Raw genomic sequence first — 23,010 nt, 5'->3', positions numbered from 1 at the left:
GCACAAGTTAATCATTTATTTATTTATTTTTTCTTTTGTTTCACACATTAATCATCATCTAATTGATGACTAATTTACTTAGTGGGTAGGTGATAATCTCCACTTACTCCCATTAGTGTAACATTTTTCTTTCATGTCCCAACTCATCCAAGGAATTTAGGGCAAACATAACTTGGACAGTATAGTCAAAGCCAAACCACCGAGTTCAAATTTACCTTAGTCAAAAAAATATGTAAAAAACAAAAGAAAAAGAAAGCAAGATAACCACTTAAACACTTTCACGTATAATTAACTAGATAATTAATTTATAAACATACTAATTATTAATTAAGCAGATGGTCCTCTTTTTCTGCCATGTGAAAGGTACAATGTATTTGACCATATACGTGGTCTTTAACTTGGCTTTCATAACCTTTGAATTCAGTACTGAATTACTATTCGGCGAAAACTAATTTTTTTTTTTTGGGGGTCTCTGCAAGAAGAAAGAGGCGGTCATATGTCGAAGTTAATGTACTATAATCCACTACAATCATTATACATATGATCCAAACATGATCTGTGGTCGGCTTTAGTTAGTCAATCCATTCGTGTGGGATTGTAAGAACTTTGGGAAATCATTGAAGAAGTGAGATACAATATGATGATACGTTGATTCAATACGTGGTAGTTGTTGCATTTCAAATATGTTGACCTTTAATTGTACCATAAAGTCAATAAGAAAAAAATCGGTTAAAAACGAGACATTGAAACATAAAAGAATCAAGTTAAATATAGGAAATCGGAAAATCTGTAAAATATAAGGAGCAAATTAGCGGATAAAATGAAGCAAGATCACCCATTTCAATATAAAACCCAATTAGTAAAATACAATTGTTCACTTTTCTTGTGAACTTGTTTTATCATTCAAAGTGATTTTGTTGTTGTATAGAAAAATTCTAATAACAAATTTCATTAAACAGAAAAAAGCCTAGACACGTGGCAGCCCACAAGGCCCAACATGAGGTCGAGATGGATCCTTGCTGAGCCCAGGGTTAAGAATAATTGGATAGGTTCCAGGGCCTCCAATGGGTCGGGTTTAACGGCCCGGGAAAACTTGAACCGGACGTTAACCCGTTTTAGATTATTTTTGCCAAAAAATAGGAACTCCTAGAAGCCGTCTTTCAATTTCGCGGTTCTCAAGTCCCCGTCGTCGTCTCTCTGCAGTCTGCAATGGTGGAAATCGATGAAATCGTCGGCCCAGCGGAAGAAGAAAGAAGCAGAGTGTTTACTCAGCTAAAGTCTACTGCTTTGAGCTTCTGGAGCTTCTCCAAAACCCTAAGAAGCATTCCTCTGCTCTTTCTTCTTTGCTTCATTTCCTTCGCCAGTCTCCCTCTCACGCTCTCCAGCCCTTCTTCGAGTAAGCACTGTACTCCTCTGTGAAAATTTTGCTTCTTTGCCTGAAATTTGCAGCCTTTCTATGCTTAAATGCCATCATGAGCAGAAAGCTTTCTAAAAGATGTATCTACGTGTTTATAAATATATATACATGTTTGTATATATATCTGCTTCAATGTGCATGTTTTAGTCTTTATATACTTGTATGCATAAGTATATAACGGTGAGGTGAGATTTTGACTGTTGGATGAATCATCCGTAACTTGATCGAGTTTGTTGCCTTAATAATTTGAAATTAAAGCCTAAATGTGTTTGGTTTTATGTTTTAGTGATTGGTACAATGTTCGAAGGTTGGGTGAGTTAATGGAGTTGACGGAATTTGGTTGCTGTGTATTGTAGGAAACCAAATTCCTCACCCCAGTTGCACATAACTTTATCTCAGCCTATCCGAGCTATACTCATTGGTTAGAGGGCACAAATTACGTCATTCTTATTCAAATTGTTTTTTAATTTAGTTGAGTGCTATATTGATATGATATGATCTGGGTGGTGGAGGAGCAAAATCTTCACTTTGTCACTAATGGACTTCATGTCTCATTGTTCAATTTCATAATGAATCTCGTTCCTGGTGATCCACACCTGAGGAAACATGGTTTCATCACTTAATACTTGTCATACAAACTTGTAAAAGAATTCAAAATGTGTGTGTATAATTATGTATACATTAGTAAGCATTATTTTCTTGACATCTTTGTTTACCTTTCAGCTATACGTTGTTTCCCTTGCTGCTTATATTGGATGCGGCTGTCGACTGTAGAACCTCAAAGAAGCTTGGTTCCAAAGAAAAAGTTGTGAGCTCTAATGTCTCAAAAAAGCCCCAAAAAGTGAGTGATAGTGTTGCTGAAGGTGTGCTTCAGTGCCTGGAGGAACTTCTCAAGAAGTGTCTTTTAGGATCTGCAGATCAGGTAATCCGTTTTGACTGACAACTGCTTGGACCTGTTCCACATTACGTACATGTAGATTTACTAATTACTTAGACAAACTTTAATAGGATGATTGTTGCTATTCTTCATCCAAAATAAATCCATGTACTGATGGACTCTGAAAAATATTGGTGTGTGTGTAAACAAGGTGCTATACCTAACTGAGCTATAGCCCTTGTGATACATATTTTATCATGTAGATAATTTCTTGTCAAGATGAATAATATTACATGATCCAACATTATATCCCTTTGATCTGTTTGATTGGGTTTGCTTATAAGTAACATTACATTTGTAATATGTCAATGCTTTAAACCTTCAAATTGGGACGTGTAGAAAAGATGGAGAATTAATTGTAAAGTTCCCCTCCTGCAATTAGCTTATTTGTATTCTTTGCATTGCATGGATGGAGACAATGTGTGTCTTATTCTGTGCCTCCTCACGCTTAATAAAATGTTATATTTCCTATAAAAAAAATGGTATGGTTTTGCTATGAGTTCAAAATTGGCTTATATGTTGTATGAATGCGTTTGTTCATGTGAATTGTTGTCCTAGAACTGGTACGTTATACTTGCATCACCTTTTGAACCTGGTCTTTTCATTTGAAGTGCAATAATGTCCTTTTGCAGATGGTTGTAGTGCTGAAAAAATTGACTTATGGGGCTTTGCTTTCTCCATCTGATGCGTCAGAAGAGTTTCGTGAAGGAGTTATTAAGTGTTTCAGGGCAATGCTTTTGAATTTACTTCCATGCTCTGATGAGTCCTGTGCATGTAAACAAATCTTTGGCATGCCTATGCTTTTAGAAAACAGAGACTTAAAAGATCCTCTCAGTAGATCTTCAAAGTATGATTCAGAACCAGATGAATGTTTACTTGCATTTCTACAATCACAAGCTGCTTCTGCAGCTGTCGGACACTGGCTGTCTCTTCTTCTCAATGTATATTAAATTGTTCGTGTAAAAATTGATTATCCTGTATCTTTGAAGTTTTCATATTTTATTTATTTCCTTTGTGTTTTTATGAAAAGGCTGCAGATACTGAGGCTGCACGAGGACATCTAGGCAGTGCAAGGCTTCGTATTGAGGCCTTTATGACTCTGCGTGTGCTTGTTGCTAAGGTAATCTTTTGATTTCATGTAGGTTCTAACTATTTGTAGCTTTGGTTAATTTATAAATTTTGAATTTGTGTTTCTCTGTTTTTGCCCCCTCTTAATTTTACCTTGTGCTTATCCTTTAAAAAAGCTTAAATACTTTGTTTGACACTTTATGAACCAACTGGTGTGCTTAATAAGAAACGAACTATACTTAGCCATGTATTTCATTTTAAATACTTTATTTTCCTGACCTTTTATTTAGAGTGTGTTTACAACATCGATTTTGAATGGTAAAAATATCACATTTTGTTTCGTTTATTTATTTTTGCTAGTCTCAAGCATGACAACCAGTTCTTTATTTTGGTGTGTTATTCGCACATGAACAGACCTTTACAGGTTCTGAAATTTTTTGGGTATGATAAACACCCTTCACTGCAAATTGCAATCCTAAAAATCAGTACCTTTGGGTTAGTTTGATTCAGAATATTTTTTCCCTACAGGTTGGTACTGCTGATGCATTAGCCTTCTTTTTACCTGGTGTTGTTAGTCAATTTGCCAAAGTTTTGCATGCCTCGAAAACAATGACCAGTGGGGCTGCAGGAAGTGGGGATGCAATTGATCAAGCAGTTAGAGGTTTGGCTGAGTATCTGATGATAGTTCTGCAGGATGATGCTAATTTATCTAGACTTGATATGTCTGTAACGGTTACTTCTGAGTCCAATTTAAAAAACTATGAATCTACACAATCTTTAATGGATGAGCTCCGTAAGTTGCCTGTTAAGGCACATGGTCCAAGTAAAATGGTAATGGAAGATTCAAGTAATAAAGTGATACCAACTACTTCCCAATCTGAGAAGAAAACTGATTCTGGCAAAGGCGATAGATCTTTGCATGTGGATCGTACTAATGATTGGATTGAGAAAACTTCAATCCATGTGGATAAACTTTTGGGTGCAACTTTTCGACATGTACGTTCTTTCGTTTCAGTTGCTACTAGTTAATTATTGTACATAGGCTATTTACATCATTTCCAATCTTGCAATGTTTTCCTTCTGAAATTTGAGTGCTTTTATTCAATTAGTAAATCCTTCGATTGTTTGTAGATTTGCATTCATCCAGCAAAAAAAGTGAGGCAAGGGCTCCTGGCTTCCATACGAGGACTGTTGTCAAAGTGCGGCTATACTCTAAGGCAGAGTAGACAAATGCTTCTGGTTAGCTGAAAATTATATTTGTGTTTTTGTGCTTATGATTCGTTTTCGCTCTCATTGCATATATACTAAAGTTGATGCATTTGCCTTGCATGATATAAATAGAATTGGGTGCATACTTTTTTTTTCCTTTTCCAGTTACAGAGTGCACTTTTTGACTTGTGAACATGTCTGGTGTGTGAGTTGGTTCTTGAGATTCGTATATTTAGTTAAAATTGTGCAAGTGTTGAGTGTCAGTTTTTGGTCTGAAATGTTGAGTACATCCTTGATTCCTACAACCAGGAAACATATTTCATGCAGTTCTGTTTCTCATAATGTCCATGCTCTCTGCTTGACAAACACCCTGGTTGGACACCTGTCTTGAATTTTGTGTGTGGGATGCATATCCCATCAGGTCCTGATCTGGTACTTCATGCATACTTGAGGTTTTTTGGTTTTTTTTTTTTTTTGGATATTCATTTAATGTCTTCCACCGCTTCTGTATTCTGGCTGTTCTTGAATCTTAATGTGTCTTCAACATGTCTTATCTCCAGCTGAAGCAAAGAAGCTTCCGTTTCTTGTTCTGATCATTTTTTTACTTATCAGCATGTTCATTGTCCTGAATTAAACCAATTTGCTTTGATTTATAAGGGCTAAACTTGAACTTCCAGTTCAAGCTAACATATGTCTTGCTACTACTCATGCAGGAGTGCTTATGTGCTTTGGTTATTGATGACTCTGAAGAGGTGTCTGCAGGTGCACAAGAATCCCTTCGGAATTTATTCACATTGATTGGAGAAAATCAATTGGGACATGATGTTGCTCAGATTTTTACCAGGTTTGTGCTTCATTTGATATTAGACAAAATATTGGGTGTAGTTGGTCCTGCCCTTTTGAAAGGAAAAAATTCTTACAAGAACTTAATTATGTTACCAGGCTCATTGATAAGCTTCCAAAAGTGGTGCTTGGGAGTGAGGAATCACTTGCACTATCACATGCTCAGCAGTTACTTGTAATAATGTATTATTCTGGTCCTCAGTTTGTGGTGGATCACATCCTTCAGTCTCCAGTATGTGTGTATTTTCTTGGTAACTTTAGCATGTATGTTTTGAGTTACAAGTGAGCTTTATCCAGTTGATATTTTTAATATTGATAATGTATATCTTCATATATAAATATAAAACCACCTCTTAAAAAAATTGTAAGATTCTTTGTTTTCCAAGTTCAGCAAAACAAATTTCTTTAGCTGCATGCTTGATCGTATATATGTCATGTAATTTGGAGAAACAAGATAAAAAACTTAGTTTAAAACAAAAATTACGGACAACCTATGTGATTGACCTATGTTTTACTATATCATCAGTAATTGACAAAAATTTCTACTCGTAGCTATACTTTCATAAAACAAAAAGATTTCTTTTTTTCTTTGTTAAATTATGAATACTTCATGCCTGTGTAAATTATCATCCAATCTCCGAACTATAGTTTGTTCACATAATACAATATTTCAAGAGTTTTCAATGTAGAAAGAAAAAGGTCTAGGCCAGGCATAATGTCTGTTATTGTCGTATGTAAATCTGACATGCATTTATTTCTCATAGTCCTTATAATTTCAGTTTGAAGTTCTTTATTCTTGCCTATGACATTTTTTTCCTTGGGAATGCCTAGGTAACAGCTACTCGTTTCCTGGACATTTTTTCTGTTTGTATGAGTCAGAATTCGGTATTTGCTGGTTCTCTTGATAAGCTTATTAAATCGAGGTCATCCTCAGTAGTTTACCTTGACTCTCTATCTGAGTTGAAGGCTGGAACTAACATTACCAGTGATTGCCTGACAATCATGGCTGCTGTTCCTCAAAATTCAAAGATAAAGGACATTCAGGAGAAAGGTATACCATATGCATCAAATGATGCACAGAAGAATTATGAGCTTCCGCACATGCCTCCTTGGTTTTTTCACATTGGAAGTCGAAAACTATACAAAGCTCTTTCAGGAATTCTTAGACTTGTAGGTTTATCCTTGATGTCAGGTAATTTCAGCTCTTTACATTGAATTGTTTGGTTTCAACTTTCAACTTACATCCTCATTGCTCTGTACTGACATCAGGGTTTTCATGTTTCCTTCCTTGCTAGATATAAAAAATGGGCAGCATCTGTCACTCATTACTGAAATTCCACTGGGTTGCTTGCGTAAATTAGTTTCTGAGATTCGTATGAAGGATTATAACAAAGCCAGTTGGCATTCATGGTATAATAGAGCTGGTTCAGGACAGTTACTGCGCCAGGCAAGCACTGCTGTATGTATTCTGAATGAGATGATATTTGGTATATCTGATCAAGCCACTGATTTTTTCACAAGGATATTTCCAAACTCAAGAAAAAGAAGGAAAGAGGTTCAGGAATCTGGTGCAGGGTTTGCTGGTGGCCAACCTTTTGAAATTGAATCTTCTGTCCTCTGTGAATCTAGTTGGAAGGTTTTACAAGATGAGGGTTTAAGGAGTCACTTGATTGACTGTATTGGTAGAATTTTACATGAGTATCTGTCTCATGAAGTATGGGAACTTCCAACTGAACATAAATCTTCGGGCATACATCCTGACCATGAAGCTGAAGATGTGAGTGTAAACTTCTTTCAGGACACAGCTATGCTACACCAGGTAATATACATTTTTCTCCACCTACTGCGCATAAAATGCAGTGAATCTTGCATCAGTCTTGTTTTGTTCAGTAGATGTACAATAAATCACTGTAGCTTTGTTTTTCTCAAACAGGTTACTATTGAAGGAATAGGCATAATCAGTATCTGCCTTGGAGGAGATTTTGCTTCTAGTGGATTTCTTCATCAATCCCTTTATATGTTGCTTGAGAATCTCGTTTCTTCAAACTATCATGTTAGAAGTGCTTCCGATGCTGTATTACATATCTTGGCTGCTTCATCTGGCTATCCAACGGTGAGTCAGTGCAGCATACACAATCTCATTTTGTTCCAGTTTTTCGGATTCAATTGTCTGGCCTATGACATTTCCATTTTTATTGTCTTGTAGGTTGGACACCTAGTACTAGAGAATGCAGACTATGTGATTGATTCAATATGTCGGCAATTACGCCATTTGGATATTAACCCTCATGTACCAAATGTGCTCGCTGCCATGCTTTCCTATATTGGAGTGGCTTATAAGATATTGCCTCTATTTGAGGAGCCGGTACACCCATGACCCCTTGATGTTGATAAATGCTAAAGGCACCTTATACGTCCAATTTTCTGATGCATGTTGATAGGGCAACTGATATGCTCAATTTTCCTTCTGATCATTTTAGAAAATATAGTCCTTCTTAGCATGATCTGTTTTGATATTTTTATTACTTTGAACATGATGTCAAGTCCTTTATTGGTTGTTCACGTAGATGTTTTAGCCCCTACTTCTTTCTTTCCCCTTTTTTTCCTTTTATTTGGGGGGCATGTGGTGGTGAAATTGCAGGGCTAAGCTGTGTTCCTATTATGCAGATGCGCTCTGTTTCTGTGGAGCTTGAGATTCTTGGCAGGCATCAGCACCCTGAATTGACCATTCCCTTTTTAAAGGTCATCTTTTTATTGTTTGGTCATTCTATTTATTTGGGGTTTTTATGGTATTTTTGGTTGCTATTCCAAATTTACCAGGAGCTGTACTAAAGAATGCTACAATCTCTTTTTCTTTTACTTTAAAGATTGTATTTTACGAGAATCCCTTCTCATTCAGCAACTAAAATCATCTCATTGCTTACCTGGTGGTTTGGTAAATTTTTCTGAGTTGGGGAAATGGGCAAGAACTGCATTACTTACCTAAATTATTTTGCTCTGTATTCCTGGGAAAGTGGAGGAAAGAAAAGGATATGGATTATTAAGTATCATAGGCAGGTATTTCAGCTTCAATAATAAGCTAGTTTAAGAAACACAAAGTATCTGTATTAAGTTGAGTTTGGTGAAGTTTTCAATTTCAAAAACACTATTTTTTCATTTCATCCCTTGATTAGAAAGTATAGGTTTCAGAATTATTATTCTTGTTTTATAAATGTATATTTTTAATTGGCATATTAAATTCATGTAAAACAGGATGCTTACATTTTCTTTAGTTGATCAGAAACAGTGGAAATGAATTGCCAAGAAAAATGGAATAGTAACACTGTATTTAGTTTATTTAGTCAGACAGAAATGATATCGTGTTAATTCTTTTTTCTCTTTAGGCTGTAGCAGAAATTGCCAAGGCATCAAAGCGGGAGGCTTGTTCATTGCCGAGCCAAGCAGAGTCTTATTTGTTGGATGTCAAGGCTAGAATACATGATATGGAAAAGAAAGTTGACGATGACCTTCTTATGTCCCCTGTGGATTCAGGTAAACAGTTTTCTTTTCTGATATCTGCTTATTTTGATTGGGTTGAAAAATGATTTTTTTTTTCTTTAATAGTATTTGATTTGAGGTTTCCAGTCTAAATACTTTTTTCAATAACTACTTTTTGGTTTTATTTTATGTTGTGAGATTTTTAAGTGTGTAATTTCTCAACTCAGCCAGTAATTGGCACGAGTCTCCTTGAGTTAGTGTTCAATTCATTTCACTCAACTTGTTAGTTTTGACAGAATATGATAATAGAGGTAGCATCTGAAACTCAATGATTATAAGCATATTGTTATTGTCTGTACTCTGTATTATATTTGTCTTGGCAGTTAAATCTCTGGATCCTGCAATGTAAGTAGTAGTGCTGAACTGTACCTTATTTAATGAAATATATTATGCATGTAGAGCAATGGGAGAGCATTTTGTTTAAGCTGAATGATTCAAAGAGATATAGACGAACAGTTGGAGCTATTGCCAGTTCATGTATTATGGCTGCAACCCCTCTACTAGCTTCAGGAAGGCAAGCAGCTTGTCTGGTGGCCTTGGATATAGTCGAGGTAACTTTCTGCTCCATTTGTTTTCTGTCCCTTTCCATTCTGTGGGGTTATGCATACAGATGCCAAGTAATTATGTGATAATGTGAACCATGAGAAGATCTTTTACCTTTCTTTTGCCTTCGTTTTTAATTTTATAAGATGCTTTACTCTTTTCTTACCAAGATACGGCTACTAGCTTAATTTTGATTGGTAGTAGCTGTGCGTTTTGCTTGTCCATCCAATGATGAATGAACATTTTCTTCCCCACTTCTATATATGAAGGATGGTGTTATGTCATTGGCAAAAGTGGAAGAGGCTTATCGCCATGAGAGAGCTGCTAAGGAAGCAATTGAAGAAGTGATTGAGTCATCTTCACTATATTATCTCCAAGATATGTTGGATCCTGCTGATGAAGGGGCTGATGAGAACAGGTTGCTTCCAGCAATGAATAAAATCTGGCCTTTCCTGGTTGTTTGTATTCGAAATAGAAATCCAGTGGTGCGTGACCATTCTTTCCCCTTGCTTGTTGTCTTAATCCTGCATAGGCATTGCAATTTTCACTTTCTCTAGTTCTTTTGTGACTTGGACAAGACTCTTATGTTGGTGGCTTTATATGCTTCCTTTTTAGCGGATTGTAACTCTTGTTGCCTATGGGTTTTCAGGCTGTTAGAAGATGTTTATGTGTGGTGAGCAACACAGTGCAAATTTGTGGAGGAGATTTCTTTTCACGACGCTTCCACACTGATGGCTCCCACTTCTGGAAACTTCTGTCTACCTCCCCATTCCATAGAAAGCCCAACTTAAAAGAAAAAATCCCTTTGCAACTTCCTTACAGAAGCACTTCCACTTCTTCGGAGGACTCCTTGGCCGAAACTTCTAATCTCAAAGTCCAGGTTGCAGTGCTCAACATGATTGCTGAATTGTCCCGAAACAGAAGGAGTGCTTCGGCATTGGAAGTTGTCCTCAAGAAGGTCAGCGGTCTTGTGGTAGGGATTGCTTGTAGTGGTGTGGTTGGTCTCCGTGATGCATCTGTAAATGCCCTTCAAGGTCTTGCATCTATGGATCCTGATCTTATTTGGCTTCTTATAGCTGATGTTTACTATTCTATGAAGAAAAAAGACATACCTTCACCCCCAACATCAGACATACCTGAAATCTTCCAAATTCTGCCCCCACCCTCATCTCCAAAAGAGTACCTTTATGTGCAGTATGGAGGGCAGAGTTATGGTTTTGATGTTGACTTTCCTTCTGTGGAAACTGTTTTCAAGAAACTGCATGCACTCTAGTTTTTGTTAACCAAGGTGCAGTTAAAAGACTTGTTATCATAGTATATGTACAAATTGCTATTCATACGTTATGGTCGACGACCTCTTGTCCGTTCCCAATGTATAGGTTTGAGTTGCCAACTAATATATCTTAGGATCCGTTTGATAACCATCTTGTTTTTGTTTTTCAATTTTTATATTTGAGTCATTTAGATATAGGCGCTTGAAGCTCAGGTAGTCTTAAGACACAAAGTCATGAGCTTTCACTACTAAATGCGTCCTCAAATGGTTAGTGACCGGCCATACATGCCCTTTGTGTAGGTTCCAGTTGCCAGCCAGCTGATCATACATGGATTGTTTAGTTTTTTTATTATTTCCATCGAATTACTTAATTATAAGTAGTCTGTATCTAACATTTATTTTGACACTTACCCAGGGTTATTATCCGTGTAAAGAATTTAGTATTTTTTCATTTAATACTTGTATATACATGTATGTATGTATTTTTTAGTAATATTTCTGTTTTTCATATACATCTTAAAGACTCGGTATAATACACATTTTTTAAGAAGCATTTATAATACACATATTGTAGACATACGTGTGTATTTTTGAAGTTTAAGTTTTTAGTTTTTTTTTTCTGATAAATAGTATAGCCGAACGGCTATACTTGGGCTTTTTAAATTAAAAAAATTAATAGTACAGCTGATCGGCTATACCCTTAAAAAAAAAAAAAAAAAAAGCCACCCGGCAATAGGCTTTTCTCTTTTTATTTATTTATTTAATAAAATCAATAGTTTAGCCGTTCGGCTATACTTGGGTTTTCTTATTTTTTAAATGAGTAGTACAGCCGCCCGGCGAGACTTGGTCGCTTCTTATTATCTTTTTATTCAATAGTATAGCCGTGCGGCTATACCGTTTAAATGTATACCGGGATTTTTTTTTTGTAACTAGTATAGCCGAACGGCCATACTGGGTTTTTTTAATTTTTTAATTTTTTTTTGTTATAAGTGGTATAGCCGAGCGGCGATACAGGATAAAAATCTTCAAATTCAAAGTGCTAAAAACAAGGAAAGAACAACTTGAATTTTGAGATTGAAAAACCAAGTCTCTCAAGATTCACATAGAACCAATATCGCAACACGAAAACGAAACGAAACAGAATTAACTGTGTCAAGTATTTTCAGAGCCATCTTCACCTCAAGCATTTCAACAATTTCCATGATAGAATAACTGTGTCAAGTATAATCGAGTGTCTTTCTTGATTAAATGACAGACACCTCCGTACAAGAAGAAAGGGAATGCCTAGCTATAGTAACCAAATGACCAGCAGATTGAAAAAACAAGAGTTTCAAGATTCATAGAAACCAACATCAACTTCAAGTTGAGAATCATATACAAGAGTCATAGACAGTTGAAAGTCACCCAAGGTAGCTACATTCGAAATTCGGAACGGACCTTCTTAAGTCCTTCTTAGAAAAGAAGGCCTCCTCCGCACATCGAATAGTGCTAGCTTGGTGAGACACCTTGCTCCAGAATAGGGCTTGAATTAAACAATGTTTTTGTTTACACATTTTTTATGTTTAATTAAAATTTTAATTAGAATTTTCTATACTACAACAAAATTACTTTGAATGATAAAACAAGTTCACAAGAAAAGTGAACAATTGTATTTTACTAATTGGTTTTATATTGAAATGAGTGATCTTGCTTCATTCTATCCGCTAATTTGCTCCTTATATTTCACAGATTTCCGATTTCTTATATTTAACTTGATTCTTTCATGTTTCAATATCTTATTTTTAAATGGTGTTTTTAACTTATTGCCTTTGTGGTACAACTAAAGATTAGCATATTTGAAATGCGACAACTAACACCTGTTGCATAAGCGTATCATCATTACCATGAATATTGTATCTCATTTCTACAATGATTTCCCAAAATTCTTACAATCCCGCACGAATGGATTTACTAACTAAAGCTAACCACAAATCATATATATATTATGATTGTAGTGGATTATAGTACATTAACTTTGACATATGACCGCCTCCTTCTTCTTGTAGACACATTCAAAAGATCATCTCTAAAAAAAAAAGTTCTCGTCGAATAGTAATTCTTTTGACATTGCAATTCAGAGGAAATTTTAGATTTTCTTGAAGCACCCAATTGATTTTGTAGGACCACATATGGATGGTCAAACGGTTTATTTGTCTAATTGTAAGGATATACTCATGAATCACTCTTTCATATGGACAATTGGACTTCCAAAACATGGCAGCATAAAGATTACATGGAAACAAGTTGGTTACATATATTATATTAAATGTGATATCCATTTAATTAATACATATGCCTTTTCTTCTTTTGGAGTAATTACATCAAGTGCACTTCAAAATAAGTTTCGAGATATGCTATGGTCAATCACATGATTCATGTACATGTAAAGATTAGAGAACATTACTTTGCTCTCCAACAAAATGGAAAAAAAAAAAGTTACATGATTTCCCCACTTACACTCTTTTTTTAGTTATAAAATGGAGTGTAAGTGGATAAAATTGGAGTGGGGAAATCACCACTCTTTATTAAATGTGATATCCATTTGGTTAAAGGAAAATAATTAATGTGCAAGTGCACTTTAAAATAAGTTCGAGATATGTTATGGTGAGTCTCAAGATTCATGTCGATTCATGCATGCGAAATTCACAATGCATCAATGGTCAGATTATGTCTACTCGTGAGCTTTTCATAATTTCATATACAATCCACTGTAGTTAATTTGGGTGGTTTAACTTTCAATGATCCTAGTTCCAAATGTCTTATTTTCTCTATCAGATCATATGATTACAAAGTTGATCAGTGATTGAAAGTGCCTACCTTTGCCATGAAAAACAGGTGAAGAGATTTAAAGAATTAGTTGAGCAATCAAAGAAATTCGTGAGCTTACATGTGCAATGTAATGTAAGTGCCACTGCTGGGAAAGACAATATTTATCTCCTCCATGCTTCCTCATGTGGCACCCAAGCATATTTTCAGAAAAAGAGAAAAGAAATGGAGATTCTTCGTTGAGTACATGTCAAGATGTTGCCTGACAGTTGGGAATTCAAATGATTGCCGAGTATATATCCACTGCATGTTTGTAAATGCTGCATTGCTCAGACATTGCCATCAACATTGACTCTATGACGCCTAACTTTCTCCAGTAACTGCTGCATACACTCAGCAGGATGGACCGGATCACCTTCTGGAGTACTCAGCAGGGATGCTTATAAGATTTAAACACAAGCATAAATGCATTGCAAGCAACATCAAAGGGTATATATATGTTACCAGGAGCTAGCATCTTCAAAAGTGCGTGTGTCCAAATGTGATCAAGCGCAGATTTAATCCGATGATCATGCCCTTCAATTCAAGATCATCGACATAGTGTGAGACAGCATTCCCCTTGTTCATAAGTTTCCACCAAAACAGCAGGATGCACAAGTGGATGCCAATTGGCAGCTTCCCTTGTCAAATGGGCAACTTGAGACATGATAAAAACTGCAAACTGCTGTACACTCTCATCCAATCTCCACCACTTTAAAGAAGGAATGAAGTTCGAAAGTTTTGCTACCAAAAGAGCACGATGCACAAGTGGATACAAAGGCTTGGGGAAAGAGACATCCTTCCATACTTATCCATTTCCTCTAGCAGGAAACGTATATATAGTCCCTGTAGAATCTGTATTGGGGAAGACGGAGGCCAACTCTAACAATTGTCCGGTTCTGGACAGCTATGTTTCTCCAGGCTTGGCATTTGCAACTTTGCAAATATCAAGCCAATTAAATTACCACAATATATATATATATATTCATATTTCAAAAGAAAGAGCACCAACTATAAACAATTAAAGCCGATTGAATCATCAGGAAAAAATAAAATTATAATAATAAAAAAAAAAAAACCTCGGCCTAGGCGCTAGGCGCCCTCCTAGGCGGCTCTGGGCCATTTTTTTGTTTCTATTTTTTTTTTTTTTGACTTGAAAGAAAACAAACCTCAGGCTATCGCCTCATTCACCAAATTCAAGAAAATCAAGCTCTTTAATTACCAGAATATCTGGCTTGGATAAGAACCCATCCAGGTAGTTAATGGCAAGGTATGGTATGAAAGGGTTAAGGTTGCAAGAATATTGTGCCTGATAAATTACGCAAGAAGAGAGGAATTAACTGAAGAAACGAGAGTTTTCTGTGAAGACAATGGTAACAAGAAGAGTAGGCAAGGATAACCCATGGCAGCCCCCGTGGCATCATCGCAATGGCATCAAGAGGCATGAGTGAGAAGCCTAACCGGAGGGGTATGCCATAAGTTCAGCAACAATCATCATAGCTATAGTCTGGGGCAGGATTTGGACACTCATTACTACCAGAGCTAATGAGAGGACAGCCTGATTGGTGAGAGCTTATGCTTCAGACGATGGATCAACTTTCCGGGACACACCAACTGTTTAAATATAAACGTACAGCCGTTCGGCTATAGTTTTTAATTTTGTCGTATAGACGACCGGCTATACTGGGGTCCTTTTTTAATTTTGTGTAGCCGCACGGCTATATTTGCAGGGATCCTTTTTTAAAAATAAATAGTACAGCCGATAAATAATTTTTAATCAATAGTATTGCCGCTTATGCTGCGGTGTTTTTAAAGTAATAGTATAGCCGCGCGGCGCTACCGTTTTAATACAATAAATTTAAATCAATAGTATAGCCGATCGGCTATACTCTTAAAAAAACAAAACAGCCACCTAGACTCTCTACGGGTTTCCTTTTTTTAAAACAATAAAAATCAATAGTATAGCCGATCGGCTATACCTGGGTCCTCTTTAAATTTTTAAATTAAAGTATAGATAGTATATATGTAAAAGAGAATTTTAAAACAAAGAACCCAGTATAGCCCTCTTTTATATCTGAAGGAGGGCACAACATTGGGAAGATTGGATGCGAGTTCATTCAGTCTAGAGCCTTCACAACTTCAAGGAGACAGGGAATCCATACCCAACTGTTTCTCCTAGTGTGGAAGTACAGATGAGAGAAAAGGTAAGAGGCATAGACCTGTAGAAGATGAGGAAAGGAAGAGCAGAAGGGGTGATAAGAAGGAGAAGTCAAAGGACAAGAAAAGGTCACATAAGCACTCGAAACACCATTCATTTAAAATAATTATGAACAATTTCGAATAAAGGTATATCAATTCCATATAAGCATGAGGCTCGTACTTCATCATTTGAAATTATATGACTTTTTGGGTTTAGATTTTTTTTATCAGTTTGAACAATGTGAAAAATGTTGTATCAGTATATATTCTTCACTAGTTTAGGATGCTAGTACCAATGTCTTATTTTCTCCATCATATGATTACAAAGTTGATCAGTGATTGAAAGTGCCTACCTTTGTCATGAAAAACAGGTGAAGCGAATGGCCCTTTAAAGTATTAGTTCAGCAATCAAAGTACGTGAGCTTACATGTGCGATGTAAGTGCCACTGCTGGGAAAGACAATATTTATCTCCTCCATGCTTCCTCATGTGGCACCCGAGCATCTTTTCAGAAAAAGAGAAAAGAAATGGAGATTCTTCGTTGAGTACATGTCAAGATGTTGCCTGACAGTTGGGAATTCAAATGATTGCCGAGTACATATCCACTGCATGTTTGTAAATGCTGCATTGCTCTGACATTGCCATCAACATTGACTCTATGACGCCTAACTTTCCCCAGTTTCTGCTGCATACACTCAGCAGGATGGACAGGATCACCTTCTGCAGTACCCCAGAAAGCAAATGCCTATAAAGACTAAATCAAATACAAGGAAATGAAAAAAATCATATTCTATTTGTACTGTATCTGAGATGCAATATGGCTATTCCCACCCCTCAATTCCCCTAGACTATAATTTTTTGAATGTAGATTAAGGAGGGAAACTTGTAACAGAAGTTTCTTGAGTTCATAATATCATTGCAGAACTGCATTTGTCTACAACCATAACACACACAGAGTGATGAATAAACGAAAAAAAGGCATGAATACTACACACACACACACACACACATATATATATATATATATATCACATATTTCAATTGTGCATGACAAAATTCACGCTTTGAGACAAGAAAGTATTAAACATTCAGGTATATCAACTGGTATAATTCACAAACTTTAAGACACACCAAGATGCTTTATAAGATTTAAACACAATTCAATCTTTATAAGGTTTGGATAAAAAATAAATTAAATATACATATATCATAATATTTTAACTAAAAACAAATAAATATATATACAATTTCAACACCAATAGGCATAGTAAGAACACAAAGTTTGTCCCAACATCAAATTTTATATTAATTTGCCTCCAGAGAAGCATAGAAAATGTAAGCATTTGCAAGCTAACCCATCGAAGGTACGTGTATATATATATGAGCAAGCGCAGATTTAATCCGATCATGTCCTTCAAGATCATCGACATAGTGTGAGACAACATTCCCCTCGTGCATAAGTTTCCACCAAAACAGCAGGATGCACAAATGGACAACTTGAGACATAATAATAACTGCAAACTGCTGTACACTCTCATCCAATCTCTCCACCACTTTAAAGGAGTAATGGAGTTTGAAAGTTTTGGTACCAGATTGATTATAACAAAATCTCTCCTAATTGATTTGCCAACTCTAACAATTGTCCCATACTTGTCCGCTTCCGGAGAGCTGTGTTTCTCCAGGCTTGTAACAACGGCATTTGCAACTTTGCAAATATCAAGCCAATTAAATTAGCACAATATATATATTCATATTTCAAAAGGAAGAGCACCAACTATAACCAATTAAAGCCGATTGAATCCTCAGAGAAAAAAAAAAACTCGGCCTAGGCGCTAGGCGCCCGCCTAGGCGGCTCTGGGCCATTTTTTGTGTTTTTTTTTCCTGACTTGAAAGAAAACTAAACTCAGGCTGTCGCCTCCTTCACCAAATTCAAGAAAATCGAGCTCTTTAATTACCAGAATATCTGGCTTGGATAAGAACCCATCCAGGTAGTTAATGGCAAGGTATGGTATGAAAGGGTTAAGGTTGCAAGAATATTGTGCCCGATAAATTACGCAAGAAGAGATAAATTAACTGACGAAACGAGAGTTTTCTGTGAAGACAATGGTAACAAGAAGAGTAGGCAAGGATAACCCATGGCAGCCCTCGTGGCATCATCCCAATGGCATCAAGGGGCACGAGTGAGAAGCCTGCCCGGAGGGCTAAGCCATAAGTTCAGCAACTACCATCATAGGTATTGTCTGGGGCAGGATTTGACACTCACTACTACCAGAGCTAATGAGAGGACAGCCTGATTGGTGAGAGCTTATGCTTCAGACGATGGATCAACTTTCCGGCGGACAGCAACTGTTTAAATACAAACGTATAGCCGCCCGGCTATACTGGGGTCCGTTTCTAAATTTTCTTAAGTAGGATAGCCGACCGGCTATACGCTTTAAATGTATACTGGGATTCTTTTTTTTAAAATTCTGTTTTTCCCTTGTTCGATATACTATCTGAATATAAAAGTATAGCCGTACGGCGGTACGGGGGTCCTGTTTTAATCAATAGTATAGCCGAACGGCGATACGCTATCATTTGTTTTGTTTTATATCCGAAGGAGGGCACAACATTGGGAAGATTGGATGCGAGTTCATTCAGTCTAGAGCCTTCACAACTTCAAGGAGACAGGGAATCCAACCTAACTGTTTCTCCTAGTTTCCTCAATGAGATGAGAGTTTTCTGTGAAGACACTGGTAACAAGAAGAGAGAAAAGGATAACCCATGGCAGTCCCGTGGCATCAAGGGGCATGAGTGAGTGAGAAACCTGGACTGCACGGAGGGGGATGCCATACTTTCAGCAACTATCATCTTGGGTATCGTCTGGGGCAGGCTTTGACACTCATTATTCAACTTTCCGGATGGAGAGCTAATGAGTGGAATGATTGGTGAGAGCTTATGCTTCAGACGATGGATCAACTTTCCGGATGGACTTTGCCCGGGGCTATAATGAGGATATGTCTAACCTGAATGTTCTCACTGGATCTCAAGATCAGGTCAGATTGGAATGCAACCTGCCAGTCTCTAGCTAGCTGGTTCTTACCTGACATAATCAGACCGGGGTACATGATGGAGATGGAAGAGAATTTCAATTGAAATATTCTGTTCCCTCTGGTTGTACTGTAGAGAACTTTTAGTCATCTTAGACCACATTCATTCCTTTAGCCTCTTTAATAGTCATGGTCATTTGTGAATTGTTATTGTACCTGCAGATAGCAGCAAGCAAAGAAAGAAAGCTTAACTCAAGGACTACTGTGATTGTTTTCTTTTTGCCATACAAGATTAGGGTTCATATATCATTTCTTCTTCCGCAAGGATTTTATCACGGTTTCTTTCTTATCTTTTTTAAAATTCCATGTCCAAGTCTTACTAAGAAGGAGACACATGAATATAATTTGACAGCGGTAAATACTAAAATATGACTTCCTATTGATCTCACCAACACCCCAAATAAATAAAAAATTCAGTTTCCATTTTAAAACTAGTATCAAACCAAACATGCATGGATATATCTAAAATAGATAAAATGGATAAGTACAACCTAATGATGGAACTCAACTAGGTAGACATTACAATCAGAAGAACTCAACTTAAGAAGTTGATTGATTGGTCTTGTGAACAAAATAACTAAAAAAACCAAAAACCATTCATTTTAATAACTCAAAATGATTAATTCGTACCGTAAATTTTTTTCTTTTCTTTGCATTTGATGACCCTATCTGGTTTTAATTCATGATATTGTAAAATTTTCTTTTGTTATAGAAATTCATGCTTTTTCCTTTAAGAATCATTCTTTCATAATTTTTCAACATTCAAAATCCGAACGTTTTAGTGAACGCAAAACACTTGCATTTTCCTCATCACAATCATCTTTTTCCTCATCACAATCACCTTTGATCAAGAAAAACGCAATGTAGCCTATGATATTATATCAGGTTGGGTGAGACTCAAAGTATATATGTGTCCAAAGGAATTGGCAAATAATTCTGTAAATTGCATGTTTATCAAGTACTCATTAGTCATTTTACCAGAATTTTGAAAAGTAATTATGGATCAATTTCCATGGGCCGGTTTATGATCTGTGGCCCAATCGTCGGACCGACCCGACGGCCCGTGGGTCCGATCCAAACGATTAACGGTTCTGCGACCCGCGTACGCCAGGCTTTCCCTTAGCCTTAGGTTGCCTTGCTCTCTCTCTCTCTCTCTCTCTCTCTCGCGTCTGCAATACATAGAAATGGGAAGCGACAGGAAATCCGAGGAGAAGAAGAAGAGTAGGAAAAGGAGCACTTCTTCAGATTCTGAAGGTACTCAAAATCTCTCTTCCCTTTTTGTTTTTCCTTTCTCTCCGGTTGGTTGCTGAGAAATCAAGCGAAAATCGAGATAGGTAAAGAAACAGATGAAGAAAACATTCTCTTTTTCATAGCTTTTGTTGTTATGGTTTAATCTCACGTCTCAGTGGAGCCAAATAGATAGCTTTCAGACGTGGGTTACTTGCAGACTTTGTTGAAAATTTTGATTTTTTTATATTTTCCTATTATGTTGTCATTAATCAAACAAATTTTTGTGGGTTTCCACTAAATTTGTGTAATTTATTGCTCAGGGAGTATACTGGAATGTGGGTTTGGTTCCATTTGATTATTCATTGTTTCATTTGTTTCCTTTTTGCAACCAAAAGAGTATATGGTTGTTTGTTCTTATGGTTTCTTTGTTTTTTCCTAATGTGGAAGTACAGACGAGAGAAAAGGTAAGAGGCATAGACCTGTAGAGGATGAGGAAAGGAAGAGCAGAAGGACTGATAAGAAGGAGAAGTCAAAGGACAAGAAAAGGTCACATAAGCACTCCAAACACCATTCTGATAAAGGTATATGAGCATGAGGCTCGTACTTCATCATTTGAAATTATATGACTTTTTGGGTTTAGATTTTGTTATCAGTTTGAACAATGTGAAAAATGTTGTATCAGTTTATATTCTTCACTAGTTTAGGATGGATTTTCAATTGGTTACTGGTCTAACATAATATCACTTTGTGGATACTCATTGAATCAAACTTATCGGGTCTAAGAGTAAATTCATTTTGATTTGACCTCAAGCTGTCATCATATACCTACTGGTTGAATAATGAGAAATTATATATCAATAACCAGTCCAAGTAGGGTAAGGGCATATTTGCATCAGTATGATTTTATTAGACCATGTAAAGGCTTACTAGTTGAATAATGATAGAAATTAAGCTTCAAGTTGCTATGCAATTAGAGTAGTGGCATGGGTTTATTAGGTGCATCCTTTTTTTGGAGTATGGAAAAATTTGTTTGATCGAGTTGTTTTGACACTGAAAAAGTAAACAAAAAACTAGGAGGTTAACTAGAAAAAAATTATATTATTTGACTTACCATTTAGTAATGTCTTCTATTGGATTATGATCCAAAAAACTTCCGTGGTAACTAATTTCTTTGCCTATTGAGGATGAGGCTCTTTATAGGAAATTACTTATCATATTGACAAACTATTGTGCCTCAGAAAAGAAGACAAAGGATAAGCACAAAAGTAAACATCGCAAAGGTGATCGCCACTCGGTAAGCTTTCTTATTTCTAATTATGAAATAAATATTTCATGCTTTATGTTGTCCCAACTCTGTATAATCTGGATTTTCTCTGTGCCTTTTAATCCTTAGGGAAGCAACGTACTTCTTACAAAAAGTGATAACTTGCCATTACATTTAATGTTAAATAATCCAAAGTGCTTGAATATGTTAGCAGAATCTTTGATACTTTTAGTATAATTCAACTGATCAGAGTTATTGAAGAAGTGAGATAGTCAGGTAAAGTTTGCATAGATTCTCTAAAGTTGGCAAGGCTTTGATTTCGACCGTTCAGACATTCTTATTGCATAGATCTCTAAAGGGCATCAAAAGTTTAGATTGTGTGAGGGAATGTATAGTAAAATCGGGGAACAGGGAGAGCAGCAACACATAGTTGCCATTGGGTACCTAATTGTGATATTCAATTTTAGAAACCAGAAAACAACTTACAAGATGTTGCTCCAATATGCAGTCTTTATTATAAGTTCTCTTTTCATGCAAGCAAGCTATATTTCTCATGAAGTAGTGTTTCTTTAGTTATGTTTGGAAATGTTTCTTGTTGCAATTAAGAGCGTATGGTGCTCAACCTATGGAAAGGTGCCACTGATGCTCAGAGAAGACCTAGACAGAGTATATTTGTAAACGGACAAATGTTTGCTCTGTAGTTTTATTGCATTAAGACCATCTCTAGGGAAGATGAAGTTTATCCAACATTATAAGCTCCTGTTCAATGAATAATGATGAATTGGTAAAAAATTGTGAACTCGTAAGAAATTTAGATGCACCTTGGTTTAAGTAGATGCTATTGTGGGTGTAGAAAGTAGAATTAGGTTTCAGGAAGTTTGACTAGTTGGCAAAGGACCCTTTGCGTTTCTAATATTGATTACTTGATGATGCTGATACGCCTTGTTGATTATGGTGTTTGAAGGTATCTTTTTCTTGAGCATGAATTTTCTGATGGTTAGGACTTAGGAAATTATAATTTTTCTTTCAGAAAATTGAGTTCCAAGAGCTGTCCACTGATGACTATTTTTCCAAGAACAATGAGTTTTCTACATGGCTGAAAGAAGAGAAAGATGTGTTCTTCTCCGATCTTTCTTCAGAGTCTGCACGCCAACTATTTTCAGACTTTGTGAAAGTTTGGAACAAGCAAAAGCTCGAATCCAAATACTACGAGGGGATTGCGAGTGGGCCCCGGTGCGCCCATATGTGGAAAATTAAAGGCTGAAATGCAACAGCACAGATGATCCCTGCTTTGCTCCTTTTGATTTGTTTTTGAGCTTTGTATAATTAGGTTTTCTGTCTACCTAGGAAATGGTTTATGTGTTTTAGCACTAAACATTACCATATGTAGCTTAATTCCCTTTGTAATTTTCTTATTTGTTGCTGGTAAAAGAAAGGGAATATCAAGATGAAGCAGTTGACACGTATGTAGTTTAATCTTCACTTACCTACATTGGATCTCTATAGCATTTGTTATTAAGCATATCAAGCTCAAGCTTATTACACAAATGAGCTGAGA

General features: G+C 36.3%; 2 protein-coding genes across 2 annotated transcripts; both read left to right on the top strand.

Annotated features, from left to right (window-relative positions):
• The first annotated feature begins 1,189 nt into the window (after positions 1–1,189).
• LOC103325713 (ARM repeat superfamily protein) lies at positions 1,190–10,975 on the top strand. The gene is given in 18 exon segments (XM_089048795.1): positions 1,190–1,276; positions 1,279–1,396; positions 2,141–2,339; positions 2,987–3,295; positions 3,385–3,474; positions 3,951–4,418; positions 4,554–4,661; positions 5,345–5,475; positions 5,574–5,706; positions 6,306–6,666; positions 6,770–7,293; positions 7,408–7,587; positions 7,681–7,839; positions 8,142–8,216; positions 8,858–9,005; positions 9,411–9,562; positions 9,824–10,039; positions 10,204–10,975. Coding segments are annotated over 18 exon segments (4,062 nt in total). The 5' UTR covers positions 1,190–1,209; the 3' UTR covers positions 10,828–10,975.
• A 9,107-nt stretch (positions 10,976–20,082) lies between these two features.
• SCI1 (splicing regulatory glutamine/lysine-rich-like protein) lies at positions 20,083–22,918 on the top strand. The gene is made up of 4 exons (XM_008227894.2): positions 20,083–20,212; positions 20,641–20,769; positions 21,427–21,482; positions 22,483–22,918. The coding sequence occupies exons 1-4, from the start codon at positions 20,143–20,145 to the stop codon at positions 22,714–22,716; spliced, it is 489 nt and encodes a 162-aa protein (XP_008226116.2). The 5' UTR covers positions 20,083–20,142; the 3' UTR covers positions 22,717–22,918.
• The last annotated feature ends 92 nt before the right edge of the window (positions 22,919–23,010 follow it).

Source organism: Prunus mume, linkage group LG3 (genome assembly GCF_029339155.1).
Source record: "Prunus mume cultivar Tortuosa linkage group LG3, ASM2933915v1, whole genome shotgun sequence".
Taxonomy (NCBI): domain Eukaryota; kingdom Viridiplantae; phylum Streptophyta; class Magnoliopsida; order Rosales; family Rosaceae; genus Prunus; species Prunus mume.
This window is presented reverse-complemented; position numbering and strand designations above follow the sequence as displayed.

Coding starts and splice junctions, on each gene's coding strand:
- SCI1 (XM_008227894.2), top strand. CDS start 20,143: ATGGGAAGCGACAGGAAATCCGAGGAGAAGAAGAAGAGTAGGAAAAGG. Junction 20,213..20,640: donor CACTTCTTCAGATTCTGAAG/GTACTCAAAATC, acceptor GTGGAAGTACAG/ACGAGAGAAAAGGTAAGAGG. Junction 21,483..22,482: donor GCAAAGGTGATCGCCACTCG/GTAAGCTTTCTT, acceptor TTTTTCTTTCAG/AAAATTGAGTTCCAAGAGCT.